The sequence below is a fragment of the Equus caballus genome, chromosome 3, assembly GCF_041296265.1.
Source record: "Equus caballus isolate H_3958 breed thoroughbred chromosome 3, TB-T2T, whole genome shotgun sequence".
Classification (NCBI taxonomy): Eukaryota; Metazoa; Chordata; class Mammalia; order Perissodactyla; family Equidae; genus Equus; species Equus caballus.
The window spans coordinates 94,895,108-94,916,963 of NC_091686.1; the positions used below are offsets into that span (position 1 = coordinate 94,895,108).

General features: G+C 45.7%; 1 protein-coding gene across 7 annotated transcripts in view; it reads right to left on the bottom strand.

The window, feature by feature from the left end:
* The window catches only part of TBC1D1 (TBC1 domain family member 1), a 217,238-nt gene that overhangs the window by 19,767 nt on the left and 175,615 nt on the right, over nucleotides 1–21,856 (bottom strand). For all 7 annotated transcript variants that reach the window (XM_023638236.2, XM_023638234.2, XM_070264002.1 and 4 more), the window contains 4 exons: nucleotides 19,786–19,947; nucleotides 13,444–13,602; nucleotides 2,589–2,833; nucleotides 375–534 (listed from right to left, as the gene is read on the bottom strand). In XM_023638236.2, coding sequence (XP_023494004.2) covers nucleotides 375–534; nucleotides 2,589–2,833; nucleotides 13,444–13,602; nucleotides 19,786–19,947 — 726 coding nt within the window. The remainder of the gene's footprint in view (nucleotides 1–374; nucleotides 535–2,588; nucleotides 2,834–13,443; nucleotides 13,603–19,785; nucleotides 19,948–21,856) is intronic.

The window sequence follows — 21,856 nt, forward strand, 5'->3', positions numbered from 1 at the left end:
TCTCAGGAAACAGAGTCACGGGCCAGAGAGGGTGAGGAAGATGAGTCACGACAGATGCACCTGGAATACGTGTGTGGGGCTCCTCAGCCAGGTCTTTAAGATGTCTGTTCCAGGAACAGCCTGGTGGTGAGGAAACTGGGTCTAAATCCCACAGGATGAAGGTTAGATCTAGGGAAGCCCAACGATTGTCAGAAGCTAAGCAGGTCTTGAAATTCACAAAACCCACCGCTGACTAAACTCAGAATGTCAAACGATCCCTGTTCCTGTAGAAGAGACAGGTATGAAACTAAGACGACTCACCGTGGAGCGACAATCAATGTTTCTCATGGAACACGAGGATGCTGGTTGTGGCAGACAGACGTACACGCACTTACCAAAGACTCTGGCCACAAATCCCAGTGGGAACTGTGAGGCAAACACGGTGAGGAACCAGGGGGCGGCATAGAGGCTGGGGCCGATCTCGTGCTCCTCGAGGTGGTTGTAGAGGTCTCTGTGGTAGTCGTGAAGAAGCCTCGAGAGCTGGTACATCTGGATCTGTGGAGATACACGCACCCAGGTGTCAGAACTAGATACCTGCTACGTATATTCAGTTTCTTATCCCACTCACAGGGTGTAAGAGAGGAATTATTAGACTTTAAACATTCTGTCTGGGCTGCGATACCCACTGATCTCAACTACTCATTTATCCCACAAGCCATTACTGGGTGCCTGCTGCACACGAGCCCCTGGCTGGGTGCAGGCCCAGGACACTCACACCGGGTCATCTCCTACCACTTCCTTTCTCTTTACTGTTCCCTTGTGTTCCTTGGCTAAGAGAATCTAAACATCTGTCTTGTGAAAACATTTTCATAAATTCTCATACAAATACACATTCCTAGTAAAACTCAAACCCAGAGGAATCAGTCTCTCTGCTAAAAGTGATGCGAATGCACATGGTGATTCTGTCGAGGGATTCCATTGTGCTGTTCACTGGGTCAGTTCCCTCGGAGCCCCCAACTGACTCAATGGGCAGGACAAGTATGACTTCTTTAGGTTTATAATGTATGAAATATACAGATCCTGGGGAAGTTAAAATAAGAAGTGTTTATCTCAAGAAGGAGAAAATAACTTTTCCAACTGAAGTTGAACTTCAAGTGAAAGGGTTCACTCTCTTCAGAGAGTGATACGGCTCTGGCAGGAGGCCCCATGATGAGTCCCAGGGCTCACAGAGGTCCTAAAGCCAGCCCAGATGTCAGCATCCCAGGGCCTGAGCCCAAAGAAACAATAACTGAGAGAGGGTCAGAACCCTATGCTACAAGATGGATATGTACTGCTCAGGGGCCCAGCCCAAACAGTCCTCTAGTAACAAAAAACAGTGGCTTTTTTGTATCAAAAAGAATCTAACCACCAAGGCCACCAGCCCACAAAGAGTCGCATGGTATGATACAAAATTACATAAAACTCAAAACTTCTGCTCTCTTAGATGGCAAGTGTGCCTGTATTAAAGCTAATGGGGAGAATATAGGAAGAACCTGACAGTATGTGTGGAAAGTGTCATTGGGACAAAATCTTTTAGCTAATGGCTTCCTTGTATGAGATTTATGTTCGTGTGGTTCACATTCACAGGTGGAGGTGAAAGGATTTTTAACCACACAATCTAGAGCTCTGAAAGAGTCCCTGGCTCCAGTGTTTCCTTTTTAAGGATGCTTCTAAGGCTCTGAGATCACGGCATCTTGCTGGTAAATGAACACGTAAACACGTGCTCCAACATTTAGGAATATTCCCACGGCAGGATCCAGTCTTCTCTCCACCTCTAAAAGGTGGCAGGAGCAGCACTTGGCACTTGCTGCTGTGTTTGGTTTCCTTTTGCTATGACCTGCCATCTGTCACTCATCCATTCAGATAATGGCTGGGTACCTACTTCATCCCAGGAACTGTTCTAGGAACCAGGGACATAGCTCCGAGATGGGTAAGATGCCCCCTTTCACTAAGGAAAGTCAGAAAATAAATGGGTAAATGAATAAGGACACAAGACAATTTCAGACAATGCGTGTGTTACGCAGAAGAAATGAGATGGGATAATGTGATACAGTGTGCCAGGGTGGATGAGCAGGGACACGACATGAGGGTGGTCAGCAGGAGCTCCTCCAGGATGTGATACCTGAGATGAGCCCCAGATGACAAGGGCTGAGGGATGTCGGGTGAGGGGATCCCTGGTGGAAGAAGTAGCAAATACAGTGGGAGGTAGGAATTAGATCATGAGAAGACGGTCTGATGAGAGGTAAAAGGGAGGGCCCTGGAGTCAGACAGGCCTGGGTTTAAATCTGAATTCAGCCACTTACTAGCTGTGTGACCTGGTCAAATTATGTAATCTCTCTGAGCCTTAGTTTTCCCATCTATAAATTGACCTGACTAATAGCATCTTCCTGAGGGTTATTAAGGAGACAGGTACATATGAAACACGTGGCGCAATGCCTAGCACAAAGTTCTCAGCAATGACAGCTGTTACAGTGTTAACTGATGGTGAGAAAGTTCCTTTGATGGACCTGGAAGTAATCACACACGTCTTTGGCATTTGTCTCTATCAAAGACACAGGAACGCTCTCTACCTGTAAAATTATCATGTCCGGCCGGTACTGTTTCCGCAGACCCATGTCAAACATCAGAAACTTGAGCATGTTAAACGCCTCTTCCTCACCCATGTGAAGCAGCAGAATGCCTGCTACAAAGCTGAGGCCTTGGCAATATCCGACTTCCTGGTCTAGAAGCGAGTAGGCCTTCAAAATGTTGTAAAGGGACAGCTGCCCTGCTCCTAGCTGGGCAGAGAAGTATGGATGCGTTGGAAAGGTTCGTCCTGTGAAAACAATACACATTAGCTGTAATTGCAAAGAGAAAGCCACTGAACCAGAAACCCAAGGTGCTTCAGGTCAAAGTAACAGGTCTTTAGAAGTTGGACCATACTGTAAATCAGCTCTGTAAACAAGGTCAGCTGGTTGTTCTTGGAATAATGTTGCAATAAAAAATCAGCAGTTATTCATGCTTTTTTGTGGTGGTTCAGGAGAAAGCAATTAGAACTACCTTTGGTCCTACAGATCTCTGGATTTCAATCTAAAACAAACAAAAAAAGCTGTCGATCCTCTAAACACATCTACACTCTCAAGAGGAGCAAACAGCTGTGGTTCTTTACCACCACACTATTCCAACATCAACTAAATGCGGCCAAAAGCCTGGCCTTGCTACAGACACTCCCTGATCAGCTTTTCCCAGACTGCACTTATTTTGCCTGCAAATGCTTCGTGCCACATGCATATTTCTAAGCTTTTAAACCAGAGGCAGTGCTTTGAAACAGACTGAGGAGCAGTAAGTGTTTTCTTTTACACAAAAGAGTCACCTCCCCAAAAAAGGTTAAAAAAAAAAAAAAAAAAAGCCTGAGCCAGCCCTGATGGCCTGGTGATTAAAGTTCGGTGCTCTCAAAGCATCGGTGGCCCCGGTTCACTTCCTAGTCACAGAACCACACCACCCACCTGTCAGTTGCCATGCTGTGCCAGCAGCTCACACAGAACTAGAATGACTTACAACTAGGATACACCACCATGCACTGGGGCTTGGGGAGATGTGGGGGTGCTCCCAACATCCTGATTATTTTCACACAAAGCTGGTATTCAGATCGGGTTTAAAGACTTCTTTTGTTCAGTATGCTTTTATGGTTGATACCTGTCAAATCCCACCTCACCCCATCCTTTTGGAATGTGACCGATGGGGAAGTGTCTCCAGGGAGCAGAAAGTACCTGATTAAGAGAAATGCTCGGCCAGGGCCACATTTGGATCCAGGTGAGAATTATGACCTCGTCTGGATCAGCAAAGGCAGAAAGTGCATCTAGGCCACAAGTTAACTGTTCAACTTAATTATCTGGTCTCAGCAAAGGGAGAAGGATACATCTGTGAGATGTATCCTCAGCCTCGTGAGAAGGCATTTCATCAATCCAGGTTGGTCCATCTGAACTTGATTTAAGAGGATGGCAACAGTCTCCTAACTCCGTTCCTGATTTCTTATCCTGATTCGTTTCTTGCCTGCTCAACCTCTTCCCCAAACACACTCTGCACACGTCACTCACCGCTAGAAAGCAATCAACAGCTCCCCAGTCCACACACTCACCTCCTCACCTCCCCTCCCAGCTTCATCCTCTGCTCCAGGGTTAACCTTAGAGCTGTGAGGGGGGGCCTCCAGGTCTCTGAACCCTTGTGAGCTGTGTGCAGAACTGAGCGTGCATGTGCAAGTATGAGAGGGTATAATAATGCCTGTGCATTTTCCTGTTCTAGAGCAGCCTGTACAACTCAACTGTAATGTGAGCCACATACAATTTTCCAGTGGCCACATGAAAAAGTAATAGGTGAAATTAACTTTAACAAGAGAGTCTGTTTGACACAACAGATACAGAACATTGTCATTTCAACACATAATCAACAAATTATTATTAAGGCATTTTGCATTCTTTTTTCCATACTTTGCTTTTGAAATCCAGTGTATTCTTTACACGAATGCATATCTTGAATTAGGCTCAGCAAGTGTTGTTCAACCTGGAGGACTCACTTTTGCAAACGGGAAACCAGGGTAATTACCTATGCAGAAGGGATCCATGAAGTAAAAAGCTAAGGGGCATCTGAGAGGAACAATGAGGCTTTATTTCAAGCTTGAGTTTCGTGAGCCCTCAGACGCGTGACAAGAAGGAAAGAGAAGATAATGTGAGAGCGGGGGATTGCACATCCGGGGCCAGGACTGAACTCGGTTCTTCAGGCTCTGTCTTACTTCACCCACACAACCCAAACAGCAGACATTACGCTCCCCATTTTTGACAGCTGAGAAAAAACACACTGTTTTTAGAATTTAGCTAAACATCTTACTTAAAACATAAGACATATGAATTCTGACAAACAGAGACAGACTCTCCCTATGTGGGTTTGTCTGCAAGGCAGCAAGGGCAAGTGCAAAGGGCATAGTGCATGATTCTGACCCCAGCATGTGCAGCTCAGAATGGACCATCCAGCCCCTGTGAACCTCAGCTTCCTCTTCTTTACAATGGGCAGAAAGTACGCTTTGCGGAGTCGGGAGCACATGTACAATGCCTGACACGAATGGGTGCGATTAATGGCGTTTAAGCACGGGGCACAGTCTTCAGATATGCCATACAAAAAGCTGGCTTCCAACCAGGACAGAAAAAAACGGCACACACACAACACTTCTGTAGCAAAAATGCAAAAAGAGGAACAACCGTGCAGAACCACTGCTCTATTGATTCTAACATTCCACTTGAGCCTGAAACATCTCACTTTCCGACAGAGTTATAGAGGCAAAGGAAAGTTTCGTTCCAGGAACTAATTCCATGAAATTTAGAATTCACAGACATGTGGAACTGAAAGCCGATATGGATTCCAAATAATAACAGTAACAAACATCATCACAATCCAGATTCACCGAAACATAACTCTTTCGTGCTGTGGAGTCCCAGAAACTGTCACTGATTTTCTTTATGCGAGAAACCCGGCTGCAGAAACCTGACCGAGCTAAAACAAATGTTCCCGTGTGTTCCAAGAGACTGCCAAACGCCATCTCCCGTCCCACACAGTCTGGGATTCAGTGCAGCAAGAAAGGCGCTCCACCCGCCTCCAGGTTGGGGAACAGCCACGCGTCTCTGGTCTTCAGCTCCTAACGAACGGGAATGGAGGAATGACTGCCCGTCGGACTTCCTCACGCAGTTCTATTTGGGCGAGACAGAGTTTCCTATATTACATTTTTCTAGGTCAGTGGTTCTCTATGTATGGTCGGTCTAAGGACTGCTGGGGGTCTCTGAGGCCCTTTCAGGGGTCCCTGAGGTCCTCCCTCCCTTTTCCAACTAGGTCACCTTTTTCTCCATATATTTCAAATAACACAATCACAACAGACCGAACGCAGAAGCAAGTATGAAAGTCCAGCTGATTCTATTAAGCTAGACAGTAAAGAGATTTGTAAAAATGTAAAACAATGCCACTCTTCTCACTAAATTTTCTTATTTTGGAAAGTCCGCTTTTCATAATATGTTTATATGCGTGAGTTTATCATAGTTATCTAAAAATAAATACAGAAGTATTTATTTATATTATTTTAACAAAGTTTTAATTTCTGAAGAAGTTTTAATGTCTAACATAGTAAACACTAATAGAAATTATCCTTGCAAACAAAGCTCTTTGGGCCACTCAATAATTTTTAAGAGTGAAAGGAATCCTGAGATCAAAAGTCTGGGAACCGCTGTTCTAGGCGGACACCACGCTCACACACATTCCTGAACACATGCACACCGAGGAGAGGAGGGAGGCAGGGCTCGCGAGAAGAAAGTGGACCCGTCAGATTAGAAATGGTCCTAGACAATCCGCACCCACCTAATCCAGTACTGAGTACTGAGCCCTCCAGGCCCAGGTGAGAAGGTGCTAAGTCAGCACCGGGAAGGAAAAAACCGCACTTTATAGAGACCACACGTATGTACGTTGCTCTGCAGCAGGTGACGGGTCTAGCACAGCCCCCTGCACCTCGCTGCTCACTCGAAGCACATTAACTACAAGCAAGATGCTGTTTACTGTTGGCTGTTTGTTCAAAGCCTGTGAAAAGATTCTAGAACGAGTTTCTGACTCAACAAGACAGGCTGTGGAAGGCTGCACACCTCCAGGAGCAGCAGTGGCTCCAGAAGACTCCGGCTTAGGAAAAACACCTTATTTCTGCCAACCTAGAGGGCAACTGGGTAAAAACTGTGGAATCCTTCTGATAAATGGATCAGGCTACAGGCCCGCCTCTTTAAACTCTATTTTACTGTTTGCCACGTAGTAGAGGAATGCAGGCCCTTTAAATTTCTCTCTACTGCAGTCTCCCTTCATATACAAAATGAGAATGGGGCTGTTAAGTGGAGGAAGTCAAATATGAGCACAAAGAAACCCCTTATGTGTAACAATTTTGTGTCCTGTATGTCTAAGTGGAGAAATGTGCTAGAAAGGCCTAAGAGGCGATACTCAATTCAGACGTCTTTCTAGACCACCTCCTACTTAACTTCATGGTGTGCTCAACACGCTAAGTGTTCCTAAGGAATTTCATTTATCTAAGGGATGTTTCTCTGTGAATCTTCTCCTTCTCTATCACCTTGCCGGTGAAGAGCTTTCATCCAGCAGTTTCCAAACACTGATCACATCAGTCACCTGGGGGCTTGTGAAGCACACGCATCCTTGGCCCTCACCCGGAAATCCTTCTTCAGCGGCAGCTCAGGCGTGGCGGCCTCAGGAATGTGTTTTCTACAAGCTCCTCAAGGGACTGTGTGGGTGACCCCTGCACGGCACTGTGAGAAATACCACTCCAGTCTGAGCAGAGCCCATCTGACTTGACCCTGGGTGAGACCCGTGGTCTTCTCAGTTTTGTTACTTGCTGCAGCTGCTACAGGAGGCCAGAGGTCGGTCCAGCATACACAGGGCCACTTGCAAAGCTATTCCGTCTTGAGGACGCTCTGAACAGCTGACTATCAGGTTTCTTTCTTTTGCCTCTTTCACAAAGAGCCTGGAGACTTCTGCATCTCTAGGGAGAGGTGCTGGCAAACCAGCCACCTGACTGTGACCTCTAACTCACGGGTCTTGTTGTCCTCACTTGCGGAAGGAAGAGTAACCTACGGTCAAATGACCTCTAAGGCTCTTTCCAGGAGGAGGAGCTGTGATCCTAAGAGATTCTTAAATTGCTCCAACCATCTAGCTCGGAGCAGAATGTGAGATGAGAGACTGAAGAAAAAATACCCTTTGCATGACTCCTCACAATTTAGTTAAATAATTTGGTCATCAGCTGTTCAGTGGCCGTCTTCCCCTCTGGAACGTGTGTTTCCTAGAGTGCATGGAATGCACCAGGTGCTCCAGAAGCATCTCTGGAATCACCACTGAACGACACGGGGGAGATTAAGAAGGCAGAGCTCTTCTCTATGCAGATTATTTTTAGGAAACATTTGGCTTAGTCCAGTGGCCGCTGGCACTGGCTCCTGCTGGCTCTGTTTGTGCACATCTCTGCCCAATTCCGCCATCGGTGACATCAAGTTGGTAGCTTAAAATTTCCCAAAGTGGAGTATGTACGCCATGGAAATCTGCACACGCTAACACCGGGCTTCACTGGAGGAGTCAGGGGAGCTGGTTGTTAAACACTTGCCAGCACACCATTGAGTGGCTCGAAGGATGTAGGAAGATTTCAGACCTCTGTGAAAGGAAGTGAAGTCACACGCCACTTTACTCTTTCCTTACATCACCCACATTGAGTTACATCACTCTGAGGTTAAAGAGCACATTTGGAAGGGTCAAATACATGTGATTTCACAACGTGGTCTTGATAACATCAGACACAATGGCAGACCCTTTGGAATAATGCGTGTAGCTGGTGATGCAAGAACGTATGACTCTTGAGCTGCGACTGTTCAACAGACCTCCATAAAGCAAGGTCTCCAACTGGACAGACAGGTGTGTTAAGTAACAAGACCGCTGCATGACAAACTCCAGGGACTTGTCTGTCTTCCGCCATTAATGCTTTTTAGTTTCTCACACAGCACTTCAACCAAAGACGAAACACAGAGTGGTGCTTGCCACCAGCACCCATGTGTTGAGGAACAGCCCCATCTACTACTCAGAGCACACAGCGCTTTGTGGCAAGACCAGGCAAAGCAAACTACCGAGCACGGAGGGAGGAGGGAAAACGCTCCTGTCTGCCCCTCTACATTTAGTCATCTTAAGGCCTTTCTACTGATCTTTCCTTTGGAGGCTCTTCCTCTCATCTTTTATGGATTCTAAAAAAGCAAGGAAAAAATTCCCATTTATAACACTTGGTTTATAGCTCCCTTGCTTCCAGATACCAGGCAAGTTTTATACCTTTGTTTAAATATGTTAAGTAGGGCCGGCCCAGTGGTGCAGTGGTTAAGTCCGCATGCTCTGATCCCGGGCGCAGACCTACACACTGCGCATCAAGCCATGCTGTGGCAGCGTCCCATAGATAAAATAGAGGAAGACTGGCACAGGTGTTAGCTCAAGGTCAATCTTCCTCAAGCAAAAAGAGGAAGATTGGCTAGTCTGCATTTGTCAAACCCTTAAGAGACCAATTTGGCTTTCCAGGCCATTTCCTTCTGAAAATTCAGACCAATAAAATAATTCAAAATGTATAAAAAGATACATATGCCACTATGTTTTTTTGGTTTGTTATCTTAACAGCCATGTGGTTTTTACACTTCAAAATATCACTTCAAGATATGGAAATAAAATAGTCAAAGAGTACAAATTTCCAGTTACAAGATGAATAAGTTCTGGGAATGTAGCATACAGCACGTTGGCTACAGTTAACAATACTGTATTGTATGTTTGAAAGTTGCTAAGAGAGTAGATCTTAAATGTTCTCAACACACACACACAAACCTAACTACGTGAGGTAATGGATGTTAACTAAGCTTATTGTGGTAATCATTTTGCAATATATACATATATCAAATCATTATGTTGTATGCCTCAGACTTAAATGTTATATGTCATTTATATCTCAATAAAGCTGGGGAAAAAAAAAAGAGGAAGATTGGCAACAGATGTTAGCTCAGGGCCACTCTTCCTCACCAAAAAAACAAACAAACAAAATCCCCATTAAGTGGAAGCAAAAATCAGTATGACAGCACCCATGCTGGATTCTTGACCCAAATATGTCTTTGGATAGATGCTCCACCTCTCACTGCAGCACGAGGACACCTAAACCCATTTGCGTGTCACTGGTAGAAGTTCTTCTAGAAATCTAGCAAAAAATGCTAGTTCTGGACACCAAAAGATTCACCAGATCTCTGTAGGGTATATAAACTATGCCACCACTTTATTGATCTATAAAACACAGATTAATAAAATAATAAGTAATCGATGTAGGGGAGCAGTTCCCGCCTCTGCTCTCTGACTTAACGTGTTCCTCCATTTCTGGACCTAAAGCCCTGCTGCCATGGGAGAGGCTGGACAGCCTCACCAGGCAGAAGCACTGATGGCTGGAGGAGTCCAGGCTGGGATGCCAGGGGCAGGAGCAGCTGAAGTGGCAGCAGAAGGAGTGGTGAAGTGGAGCCTGAAGGGAGTCTCCAGCTAGTGCCACTGGTGGCCTTTAGTGTGGCCACAACTCAAGTGGGAGCCCCAGACAGAAGGCAGGAAGCTTGGCAGTCCGTGCTGCGCCCCCAGGATGGGGGGCCAGAGAAGAGAGGGCTGCACAAATGGATGTAGCTGGAACCAGGCTTAAGGAGCGGGGCAGGCTCCTGAGCTGAGGCCTTCAGAACTTTCTGCCACTGAGTAGCTTGTGACTTGGGCAAAGCATTCAACCTCTCTGGGTCTCATTCATCAGCTCTGAAGTGGAATAATATGTGCCCAATTTCATACAGGGTTGTGTAAAGCTGAAATCTGACAAAGTTAGAAAGTATGTTTCCCAAACTATAAAACACTGCCCAACTACAAAGTCTATTATTCTTACTCTTTGGAAGAAAAAAATCTTGCAAAAAGCTGATTAGACTCACAACTAATTTCATAAAGTAAAGCAAGAGGCAGGAAAACAAAAATCCATGAAAACCCAAAATACATCCAAGCAACAAGCATTCTGTTCTTCTGGCTAGGATAAGAATGTCACGTTTTAAGAACAACTGAACTACTGATTTGTTTTTGCTCAGCATCACACACCTTTATTGGGCTTTGAGTTAGCCACAGTGTAGACCAAACAGAAAGTATAGACTAAACAACTGACTTGACTCTTGGTGAGAGGTGGGGGTAGCAACACACAAAATTTGGAGGAACTTCTAAGTGAGGCCCCTCGAACCCCGACTGGGCAGAGCCAGAGCCTGGCAGGCAGGGCCCACCGGGTTCACCGCCGGGTCTGGGGCAACATTTGGGTTTTCCCAGTTCAAGTGGGGAGAGGAGGCTGGTGCTGGTCAGGTCTCTGGATAAAGCAAGCTGGGAGAGATGCACTGAGGTTGCTTGGGAGATGTATTGCTGGAAACAGGTTCTTTTAGGTCTTGGGAGGGTATCTGGAGGGCCTCCAAAGTGGAGGCCAGGACTGGGAAAGAAGTGAGGTGGAAGGACGAGGCCAGCACTGTCAGGGAGGGGTGGCTGGCCTTTGGGGGTGCAGAGGGGTGAGGGTGGGAGACAGGCAGGGACGGAGGGGACTTGAGTGCAGCCTGGCCCCGCCCACGAATGAGGAAAGGATGAGTCTCGGTTCACACAGACCATGTGCCAACTGGAGGAAAGGCTGCACTGGGCCTCTGGCCAGAGCAGCCACCCGAGGTGAGGCCCCCGCAAACACAGCTCCCCGGGGAGAGGCCCCAGGGCCCTGTGCCGACCTGGCCTTTTCCTCCCACTCTGCAGAAGAGCAATTACATCTGAGCAACAGGAGGCAGGGGGCCAATCCCGCCCGCGGAAGAAGGAGAGGAAAACTAAGAGAAGAGAACATTCGAGTCAAGGAGGGGAAACATGCTCCCCTCTCCTCTCCCTCCATCCGGGGAAGGACTGGGGGGAGCTGAGGAACCGGCTGTACTCCCTCCATCTCAACCTCCTACTCAAAATTTATTTTTCACTTCATTTCACATGATAGGAACATGATGTCATTTTTTCTGTTACTCATCACATTAGCAAACACAGCTACTGCCAATTCACAAAACTACTTTCCTCAGGGTCAGTGGGCCAAACGGGCTCCAGCCCCACGCCTCACACTTTGTCCCCAAGTGTAATCATGGCCTGAGCATCACCCTTCACCCAGCCAGCCATGGTGACAGGAACACGGGGGGCTCCTGGGCTCAAAGGGCCTCAGGGATGGAACGGCCTCAGCACAGCACAGAGCCACAGTGGGTTGACTGTGTGAGTGTGGTCAACCCTTGACCTCTCTGTGCCTCAATTTCCTCATTTCTTAAACAGGACACAGGGCCAATTTCCCAGGGCTGTTGTGAGGGTCATGTGAGATTTGGGTGCTAGTGCACTGCCCCATATTCAACATCAAAAAAGATTTACTGAGTATCTACTGTGTGACAGGCTCTATCCTAGGAGGTGGTAAAACAGCCTCAGTCCAGGCCACAAAGGGCTTCACCCTACAGCAGAGAAGTCAAGGAAAAGGCGTTGCCATATACCTGAGGACAGCTGCGGGGGCGGGGTGGTAAAGAGCACAGGCTCTGGAGTCACATTGCTCAGCAGCATACTGGCTGTGTTACTTCGAGCAAGTTACTTAACCTCTCTGTGTTTCAATTCTTCTCAACTCTAAACAGGGATAGAAGAGTAGCTACCTGCCTGTGTTGTTAGGATCAAAGAAAGTAGTTTACGTAACTTTACACAACATTTGGCCCAAGGTAAATTTAAGTATTAGCTTTAAAGAATAATTGTAATAATAACAAATGTGATAAGTATCACAGAGGGAGAGTATGGAACAGGACAGAAAGGCTCAGCAGAGGCACCTAATCCAGTCTGCTGGTATGAAAAGAGGCTACAGTCAGGGACAGTTTCCCAGAGATGACATCTGACCTCAGACCTAGAGTAACATTTATGAAGTCAACCCTTACGACTTGCTCTATGGCTGGAGAGAAAAGACCTGATACTGCCTGGTGCAGCTTACACCTCAAATTACTGGGAAACAGCCTTCCTGCCTCCCGGCTGCTGCACTGCAGGAACCTCAAAGAGCCCGAAGCACAGACAGGGGCTCTAGGGGGCCCCCGGTGGTGGCAGCAGGAGCCAGGATGGATGTTCTGGAAGCAGGACCACATGCCCTAAAAGCAGCGATGCTGAGCTCCTGCCCGATGGGGCCAGCAGAGATGGAGGCCCTGGTGAGAGGCCGCAGCAGCAAACGACGCACCCCACCTCCACCCCAGCGTGGCCACCGACAAGTGAGAAAGGCTCTTTTATACACCCTGATTCCCCAAGCTCTTCCTGGCGGCAACTGCAAACGTACCCAACAGACTGTTTCCATCTTAGTGTTTTTAACACTGTTCAAGAGACAAGGGGCCGCCCCGTTGCTGCACACAAAAACTGCTTTTGACAATTTTTCTAATAAATCTTGTTTCTAAGTCGTAAAGACTAAGGGAGTGGCTCCTGTAATTCAACAAGCCTCGGCTCTGGCACTTATTTTTCCAGGATGTTCCCTGGGTTGACTATAAAACCTCCCGGCAATATCTGCATTACTGAACTGAAGCACAGTCACCACCGGAGCCTTCATGACGGCCACTCCACCTGCTGAGCAGAGTTAACAAGCTGCCCAGTGGAGAGATTTTTATGTACTTGAAGAAGACATCTGGGATTACTCCAGGGCTGTTTAATTGAAAGTCTCAGTAGTAAATTTTGATTGCTAAACCTAAAGGCAGATCACTAAATAACTTGGACAGCCTCTTCAGATTTCTCACATGAGTGGAACTTCCGTTTTCATGTCAAAATCAATTGCAGACTCACCGAGGTCGATAAGAATTGCGTGCTGCTGGGAGGTGAGCTGTTTTAAGAGTTCTTTGTACGGCGTGTCCTCTGGCTGCTGTTTACTGGGAAACTGGTGTTTAAGGTGATATTGCTGTGCTAGGAATTTCCAAATTTCACCCCGCTGATGACGTGGCACACCTGGGGGGGGGCGGGAGGTGTTAGAAAATAAAGAGAGAGACTTTATGCATAGAGTACAACAATATAAATGAGTTGTGTTTCATTCCAGAGATCCAAATTCTTGTTGCATTATGAATTAACAGCATAGGAATGGAAAGGAAGCAACCAAAATTTTGTCCTGTTTGCTTGCCTCCTTCCTTCCTCCACACGCCTCCGACCCCCTCCCACTTCCCCTTTCACCTTTCAAATCTACACTATGTTCAGAGTCTGCAAAGAAGAAACTGACGAATGACATGAGCTCCTATCTGGTGCTAATTAATAATGTTCTAGGGAAAGAAGACCAAGCATATAAGACTACAACGTGAAATGTCATCTCATATCATCAAAGTGAGGTGAGTCTGGATGGAGATCATGGTGTCACAGAATCCTTCACTTGTGCCAAGACTTGAGAGTAGGCCCAGTGGGGCATTGGTTAAGTTCACACGCTCTGCTTCAGTGGCCGGGGATTCACTGGTTTGGATACTGGGCATGGACCTACACACTGCTCACCAAGCCATGCTGTGGCCGCATTCCCCACAGAAGAATTAGAAGGACCTACAACTAGTATATACAACTATGTCTTGGGGCTTTGGGGAGAAGAAAATGAAGATTGGCAACAGATGTTAGCTCAGGGCCAATCTTCCTCATCAAAAAGCATTAAAAAAAAAAAAAAAAAGAGTGGGAGAAGGCAAAGAGAAGATAAGTCAGAGGAAGGGAGCTATGAGTGTTGCCGGTGCCTCGGGCAAAGGGAGGGTGCAGGTGGCAGCCAGGGTGGAAGGGTTTCATTAGAGGCAAAATTCAGAGCCAGAAACCTTCACTTTAGTCGGTAGTTCTAGGGAACCATGAATGTTTTTGAGCTGGGGAGGGAGAAAGTGAATCAAGGCTGAGATTCAGGAATACTGATTAGACACCCTCCTGCAAAGGAGGGCTGGAGGAAGGGACCAGAGGCTGGGCAGGGAAGCATCTGCATAGCCATGCCGTGGTAAGCGTTCAACGGAGATCTAAAAACAAGAAAAATTATCCACGAGCCTCTTTCATGCTTTAAATATGATTAATTTGAATATTCAAAGTGATTAAAAATGTCTAAAACTAAGAAAAGTTCCCTTAAAGTCAGTGATGTTATTTAGGGCAAACCTCATTAGAAAAAGTGACAGTTTCGATTTAAAATTCTTTGGTTCATCCTTCAGCTGCTATAAGGCTCAAATGTAGACATGGGGAGAGAAAGAAGACTGAAAAATGAGACACCGAATCTTTCTCATCTCTGACAGGAGTTCTCTTGAGAGAAAAGGAACTTTCAGATTAGAGATTAATCTTTCTTTCCATTCAGAAAAAACGTGACCACTTTGGAGACTTCCCTGCCACTCAGATGGCCTACCCAGGAAGACTGGCTTCCCACTGGCCATCTCTGAGAGAAGGTTCTACTCTGGTAGGAGAGCAGCAGCAGCTAAGATTTACTTCGAGGTGACCAGGCGGTCACCATTCTAAGCACCTTACAACCTGCTAGGGGAAATATTATGGTCATCCGCATGGTAAAGATGAGGAAACAGGCCAACGAGGACAGGCCCTTTGCCCAAGACCCCCCAACTGGTCAGGGGCAGCACAGGGAAAGAGCCTGCCGTTTCCTCTTCATCCTCCCTGTCAGGACTGTCAGACAATCTGCTCCTCAGATGGGCACTGGAGAAAAGATATTTTATGTCCCTACCTGGCAATTAAGAATAAAACAATCGTTTGCGGATTTGAACCAGATGGTAGTCAATTTCATTTATTACCAGATCCACAAGAAACTATTTAGAAACAATCACTCAGCCATCTCTTGGAAGTACCGAAGGTATAGTAAGTAATTTGGTTTTTCCCTTAAACATAGAATTGTAAAAGAAAAAAAAAAAAGAGTTAGCCTGTTGGAGAAACACAAGGCCACACGTAACTTGTGACCACATCCTACCCCTTCTCTAAATGTTTATCTCAGCATTAATCTGACGAGCCTGTGTAGTGGGTTGAATGGTGGTTCCACATCCTAATCCTGGGAGCCTGTGAAAGTTAACTTATTTGGAAAAAGGGTCTTTGTAGACATAATTAAGATCTTGAAATGAGATGACCATCCTGGATTATCTAGGTGGGCCCTCTATCCAATGACAAATAAGTGTAAGAGACACAGAGAGGGGAAGGGAAGAGGAGGCGGCAACGTGACTGTGGAGGCAGAGAAGGGCGTGTGATGCAGCCTCAAGTCAAGGAATGCTGACAGCCCCCAGCAGCTGAAGAGGCCCACACAGCCCTGCCGACACCCTGACTTCAGACCTCTGGCCTCAAGGACTGCAAGGGAAAAATCTGTTGTTTAAATTTGTTACAGCAGCAATGAATACACTCTGATATCTGCCTTTTTACATTATTCTTTTCCTTCTCTCCCTCTCTACTATTCCTGCTCAGAGATATAGCTTAGGTTTGTGTGTATGTATACACATACACACACACACACTCACTCACACACACTCTCAAGCCCTTACTACTCCAAATCGTATTAGAAGTAAATGTGGCCTGAAAAACAGTCAGTATGGTAAGTGATTTATAGTGGGGCTTTTCACAAAATATTTTGTTCAAACTGGGAAATTTTCCCAAATTATGAAATGACCAATTTCCTTTTATTACTAAATCATTCCCATTATCTTATCAGCCCTTTATTTTTTTGGAGGAGAAGAACATTGGCTGTGTCACTGGACAGTGCCACATATTCTGATGTTTAAGCAAAAGCTGAGATTTTGTGATTTGAAAACAAAGGGTCATGCAAATTGGAGGCAATGTTTTTGCTAAGAACGACCTGTTACACCCTTCCTCATCTTTGGTTTTGCTTCCACTCCTAACCCAAGACAGAAACCAGGCAGTGGAGTCCACCCAGAGCCTGCAGGCAGAGTTCTGCGTGGATGGGAGGCCATCCTCATCCCCCATCCCCCAATGTCAATACCTTTTTATTTTTACTGACTTTAAAAGCAATATACGTTCACTATTTAAGTGAGGAAAAAAAACTTCTGAAAATGCAAAAAGAGAAAAACCACTCATAACTAGAGTGAACATATTTCACCATCGAAAAGCAGGAAGCTTCTGAAAGCAAAGGGGAAGAAGGCTATTAATTACTTTACTGGGACAAGAGGCGTAAACCAGGGCTATGCCAGGTAAACTGGATACATGGCCATCCTGTCCATTACCCGCATATCTGCGAACACATCGTAGATATTTTTCTACATAAAGACATATAAAAATATACAACTGCACAGAGATCATGCTGTACGTTTTTCTTCATTTAACAACTTAGACATCTTTTACATAAGTAATACAGATCTACTGCATCATTTTCAAGGAATACGATATGGGGTGGTCACATGGTTGGGTTTTTTTGGTCTGTCTTGTTTTTTGGCTATTAAAGCCACAATAAGCATTCTTCCTCCCGCAGTACATTTTTGACTAATTTCTAGAATAGGTTGCTATCCATGGCATCGCTGGGTCAAAGGTAAGCAGAGTTTACATCTGGTCCATACTGCCAACTGCTCAGGCGTCCTCTTCATGATCCCATTCCTAGAAAAGTACTCTCCAGATTATAAAGTTCTACCTCGATATCTTCAGAGAAATCATTAAAACCCAAACTAAACTTTGAATTATTTAAAATTCCATAGTAGTCTTCCTTCTCCCACGTTGACACCCCAACCTGCCACTCTGATCCACTTTTAACTTGGAGGTTTATAAATCCCTTTATTTCTGTCAGTTAGGAGTCTTGAGATCATTAAGAGGAGAGACCTCATGACCCACACAGGAACTGTCTTCTCTCTCAGAAGTGACTCGGCCTTTGCCTGAAAGGTCACGGGGGGAGTTCTGATTTAATCTCATCTTAATTCCGAGATATGAGATATTCTGTGGTCATTTTTTAGGAGTCCTTAAATCTTATGTGCTGAAACCAGCTGAGCTGGATAACTGACAAAGCTCCTTCCACAGTCAGAGATACAACATTCCTGCAGCAGAATGCGATGTTGCAATGTTGGGGGATACACGAGGAAATTCCAGGGTGGCCTCAGCTCACCTCGGCGTATAAACTGTCCAGTCATCTAGCCCCCTTCATTACACAGGTTCCAGATGCCCTGAGTATTTCTGTCAGTCCTCCTGTAAAATGCACAACAAAAACCAACATATCCAGGTGCCAGGCTTCTAAGAAGCTCAAATACTCGGAACAGTTGTCACCGACTCATGCAATTTACCCTTTGTGGAAGCAGAGGCACCTGAAGATCATCATCTAGTCAACAGTGAAAAGCAAACTAAGTCTTTTCTCTGCTTTCTTTTTCAAAACAGCAAGCTGGGGCCATTTGGTGCAATGGTAAGCCTCCAGCAACCACTACAGAGGCAAAGAACGTGAGAGCTAGAAGAGAGCTCTGAGAGCTTCTGCTGGGTCCATGCCTCTCCTCCTTCCAGCCAGGAGGCCAGAGCCCAGAAAGGTGAGGGCACCTGCCAGAGGTCACACTGGGAGCTGCTGGACGATTCAGAGCCTGAGTCCTCACCACTCACCACATTTCTGGCCTCTGAGAAGAGCACTGCTGAGGCACGGTTCGACTGCAGGCCGCGCCCTGTGGTGGCCAGAGCTCCAGCAAACTGGGGCGTGCGAGCAGCTCTGTGGCCCTGGGCCCATTACTCAACTGCTCTAAGCCCAGGTTTCCTTAACCACGGAAAGGGGAAGGTCATAATGAGCAACAACCACATCTTGTTACTAAACTTGATGCTGTCAAAACTCAGAGGAAGGTTGAATAATACCTAATGGACTATAGTAGAAAAGGCCGCTTTTACTCTTGCACATAAATAATGCATGTGGAACTTTGTCCCCTGAACAGCTGAGTCAGAAGAAAATGTACGATTTATACATATTTGCAACCCTCATTCCAGACACCTGGTTACTCGTGACTAGCTGGACCGGAACTCAGCAGCACAAGAATTAGACGCAGAAAGCTTCCAGTCCTGCCTGCAGACACTAACCTACGTTTTAAAAGAAATGGTTGTTTTCTTTAACACTAATAATCATCAAAGTTAAACTCTAAAACAGTGCTTCTCAAACTGTCTTTGATGAAGGACCAGTTTTTTCTTTTTCTTTTTACATTTTCCAATCACTGCAGACTGATTCTTTTATAAAATACAATAAAAATGAATCAGTAGAAAAATGAAATGAGAAAAAAAAAGACTGATAAAATACAAGTCCACATTTTTTTTATGAGGATAACTGTCAACTTGCTGAGAAACTTTCTAAATGCTTAGTCTCAAGTTCTGTATTTATCTTGGATCAGTAACACTTCAGACTGGCACACGGCCAGCAGACCACACTAAAGAGAACAGCAAATAGGGGCCAGCCCTGTGGCCAAGTGGTTAAAGTTCTGCACGCTCCACTTCAGTGGCCCACAGTTTGCAGGTTCGGATCCTGGGCGTGGACCTACTCCACTCATCAGTCATGCTGTGGAGGCATCCCACATACAAAGTAGAGGAAGACTGGCACAGATGTTAGCTCAGGGCTAATCTTCCTCACAAAAAAAAAAAAAAAAAAAAAAATTGCAGCAGCAACTACTGCCCCGTCTCCAAGGCCTTTCAGTACAGCAGACACTGGCAGTGTGCTCCTAGCTATCAGCTCATTTACTCACAACACCTACTGTCATCACTCACAACCTACCCAGGTGGAAAGTGAGGCTCAGAGATGTTAAGCCATTTGCCTCAGTTCACACTGCAAAGTAACTGGTGGAGCTGGGATTCAAACCCAGGACTGCCTGTCTGAAGTCTGTGCCCCACATTCTATGACGTCTCCCACAAGTGCCAGAGAGAAGCCAGGCAATTAGTTTTCGGTTTACTATTTAACTCAAAGTATATCATCCTATCATTACCCAGTCTGAAGGCAACTAACCCCTTAGGTTGTCCTCTATTTTCTTCCTGTTCCCTGGTCTTCCGGGCATTTGAATTAATTTAATTAAGAGGAATCATGAAAGGTGATGAAACGTCAATTAACTAACACAGCTGGAAACAGATTAGGTGAAGACATGATAAACAGGAGAGGGACGGCCACTCAAATGGGACTGGAAGTTGTTTTATTGCCCACTTCTCCACAGTCATCAGTGAGGAGTGAGGTTGGCTGGCCCGACTCCCAGCAAAGCTTACCTTGCCCAACTGCCGAATGCACTTTTTCCATGTCAAACTTAATTTTTGATCTTCCTGGAGTGCTGAGCATCTTTTCCCACACAGTAGTTACTTCTTTAAGGCAAGGAGTGATTTCTTCATAATCAAGCTTTAGGCGCTTGTTCAGCAAATCATTTTCAGAAGCTGGAACAGACCAGTGAAGATCACGTTAGTGCACACGACAGCTACATGTCCTCTATTTCACAATGTGGCTGCCTGCCCATCCACTCTCCTGAAATGTCGAGCAGTTACAGCAGGATTAACGGGTCCAAGTTAAAGTCACTGTTCCTGCCCCATCCCATTTCCCTATTTTGGAAAAAGCTAAACACCTAGGATGTATCCTTGATTTCTCTTACCCCTTCACCCCCAATGCGTCCCGTTGGCTCTACTGCTAAAACTCATCCCACACCTGTCCAATTCTCTCCTCCATGTCCATGCTATTAAAGCGTAAACATCTCAAGGGCAAGACGTGCATGCTAAAATTCCCGGCACCTGGCATGGTTAGAGCTCAACAAAATTTCTCCATCTAAACTGGGAGAGCCTCTCCAAGGACAGTTCCTTCTTATTTACAGCCAAACCTCCTTCAGGTAGCTTCTACCATTAGTCATGTTTCTGCTTCCTGGAGCTGAACAGAATAAATTTACCCTTTCAGACAACATCTCCTCAAATACATGAGGATAGCTATGTTTCCCACCAATCTCATCCAGCCTAAAGCTGCATTAAGAAGAATTATATTGGGGTTGGCCCAGTGGCGCAGTGGTTAAGTTCACACGTTTCGCTTCGGCAGCCCGGGGTTCACCAGTTCGGATCCTGGGTGTGGACATGGCACTGCTTGGCATGCCATGCTGTGGTAGGCATCCCACATATACAGTAGAGGAAGATGGGCATGGATGTTAGCTCAGGGCCAGTCTTCCTCAGCAAAAAGAGGAGGATTGGCAGTAGTTAGCTCAGGGCTAATCCTCCTCAAAAAAAAGAAAAAAAGAAAAAAAGAAGAATATATCTAAATTACCAAAATGGGAGGAAAATCAGTTAAGGCAAATTTTAAACTGACCGTTCTAAGGATTAAAACCGCAACCTCATGCCCACCTAAAAACACTAAATCCTATTTATACACAGTGGTAATATCGCCAGCCCCAAAGTCCATTCTGCATCACATCTCAGCTCCAGACTGTGTGTTTGTTACAGAGCAGGTAGGGTACACAGCTAAGTATAAGCCAATACACACACTTCTGCAGAGCCAGATATGATGATAATAATAATAAATACTTACTAAATGTCTTAAGTACTTCATATTTAGTAACTTTTCATCTTAACGATGCTCTGAGATGTGGTTTTGGATGAGAACATTGAGGCACGAGGGGGTGGGGGCTGAGTCACCCCCACCCACAAGGTACCAGAGCAGGCCTGGCCCCTCGCCCTTCTCCTTGCACTGCAGAGCTTGCTGTTATTAACTACACATTTTTTTCTGGGACTAGGCATATATCAATCAGGGGCCTTGAATGTTTGATAGAATCCAGTGGGGTTATTGGGCCCAGAGTTTTCCTTGTGTAAAAGATTTTCAATCCAGATTTGATCTCTTTAACAGATACAGGGCCATTCCGATCTTTTTCTTCTCATTTCAGTTTTGATAAATCACATCTTTCAGGAAGTTTGCCCATTTCATCTGAGTAAAGTTTACTGGCACACAGAGCTGTCCTTAGTCCTACAGACATTGATAAGTCAGGGCACACATCTCCCAAGTCTGCTCTCCCCACGCACCCCACGGGAACAAACCCTCTCCCTCCGCCCACCTCCCCATTTTATTCAGGAGGAGACAGAGGCCTCACAGGTTCATTATTTTGCCCACGGCCACAGAATTAGCAAATGCTGAAGGCAGGATGTGAAGCCCCCAGGCTTAACACCACTATCTGTGTGCACCCCAGTTCCTATTATTTTTTAAATGGGAATTACAGCTACTTCATTGATTTGCTCTTGTGAGGATTAAAGGAGATGAAACATACTAAGCTTCTACACAATGTCTGCTCATTAGCAAGTGCTCCACAAATTATCAAAG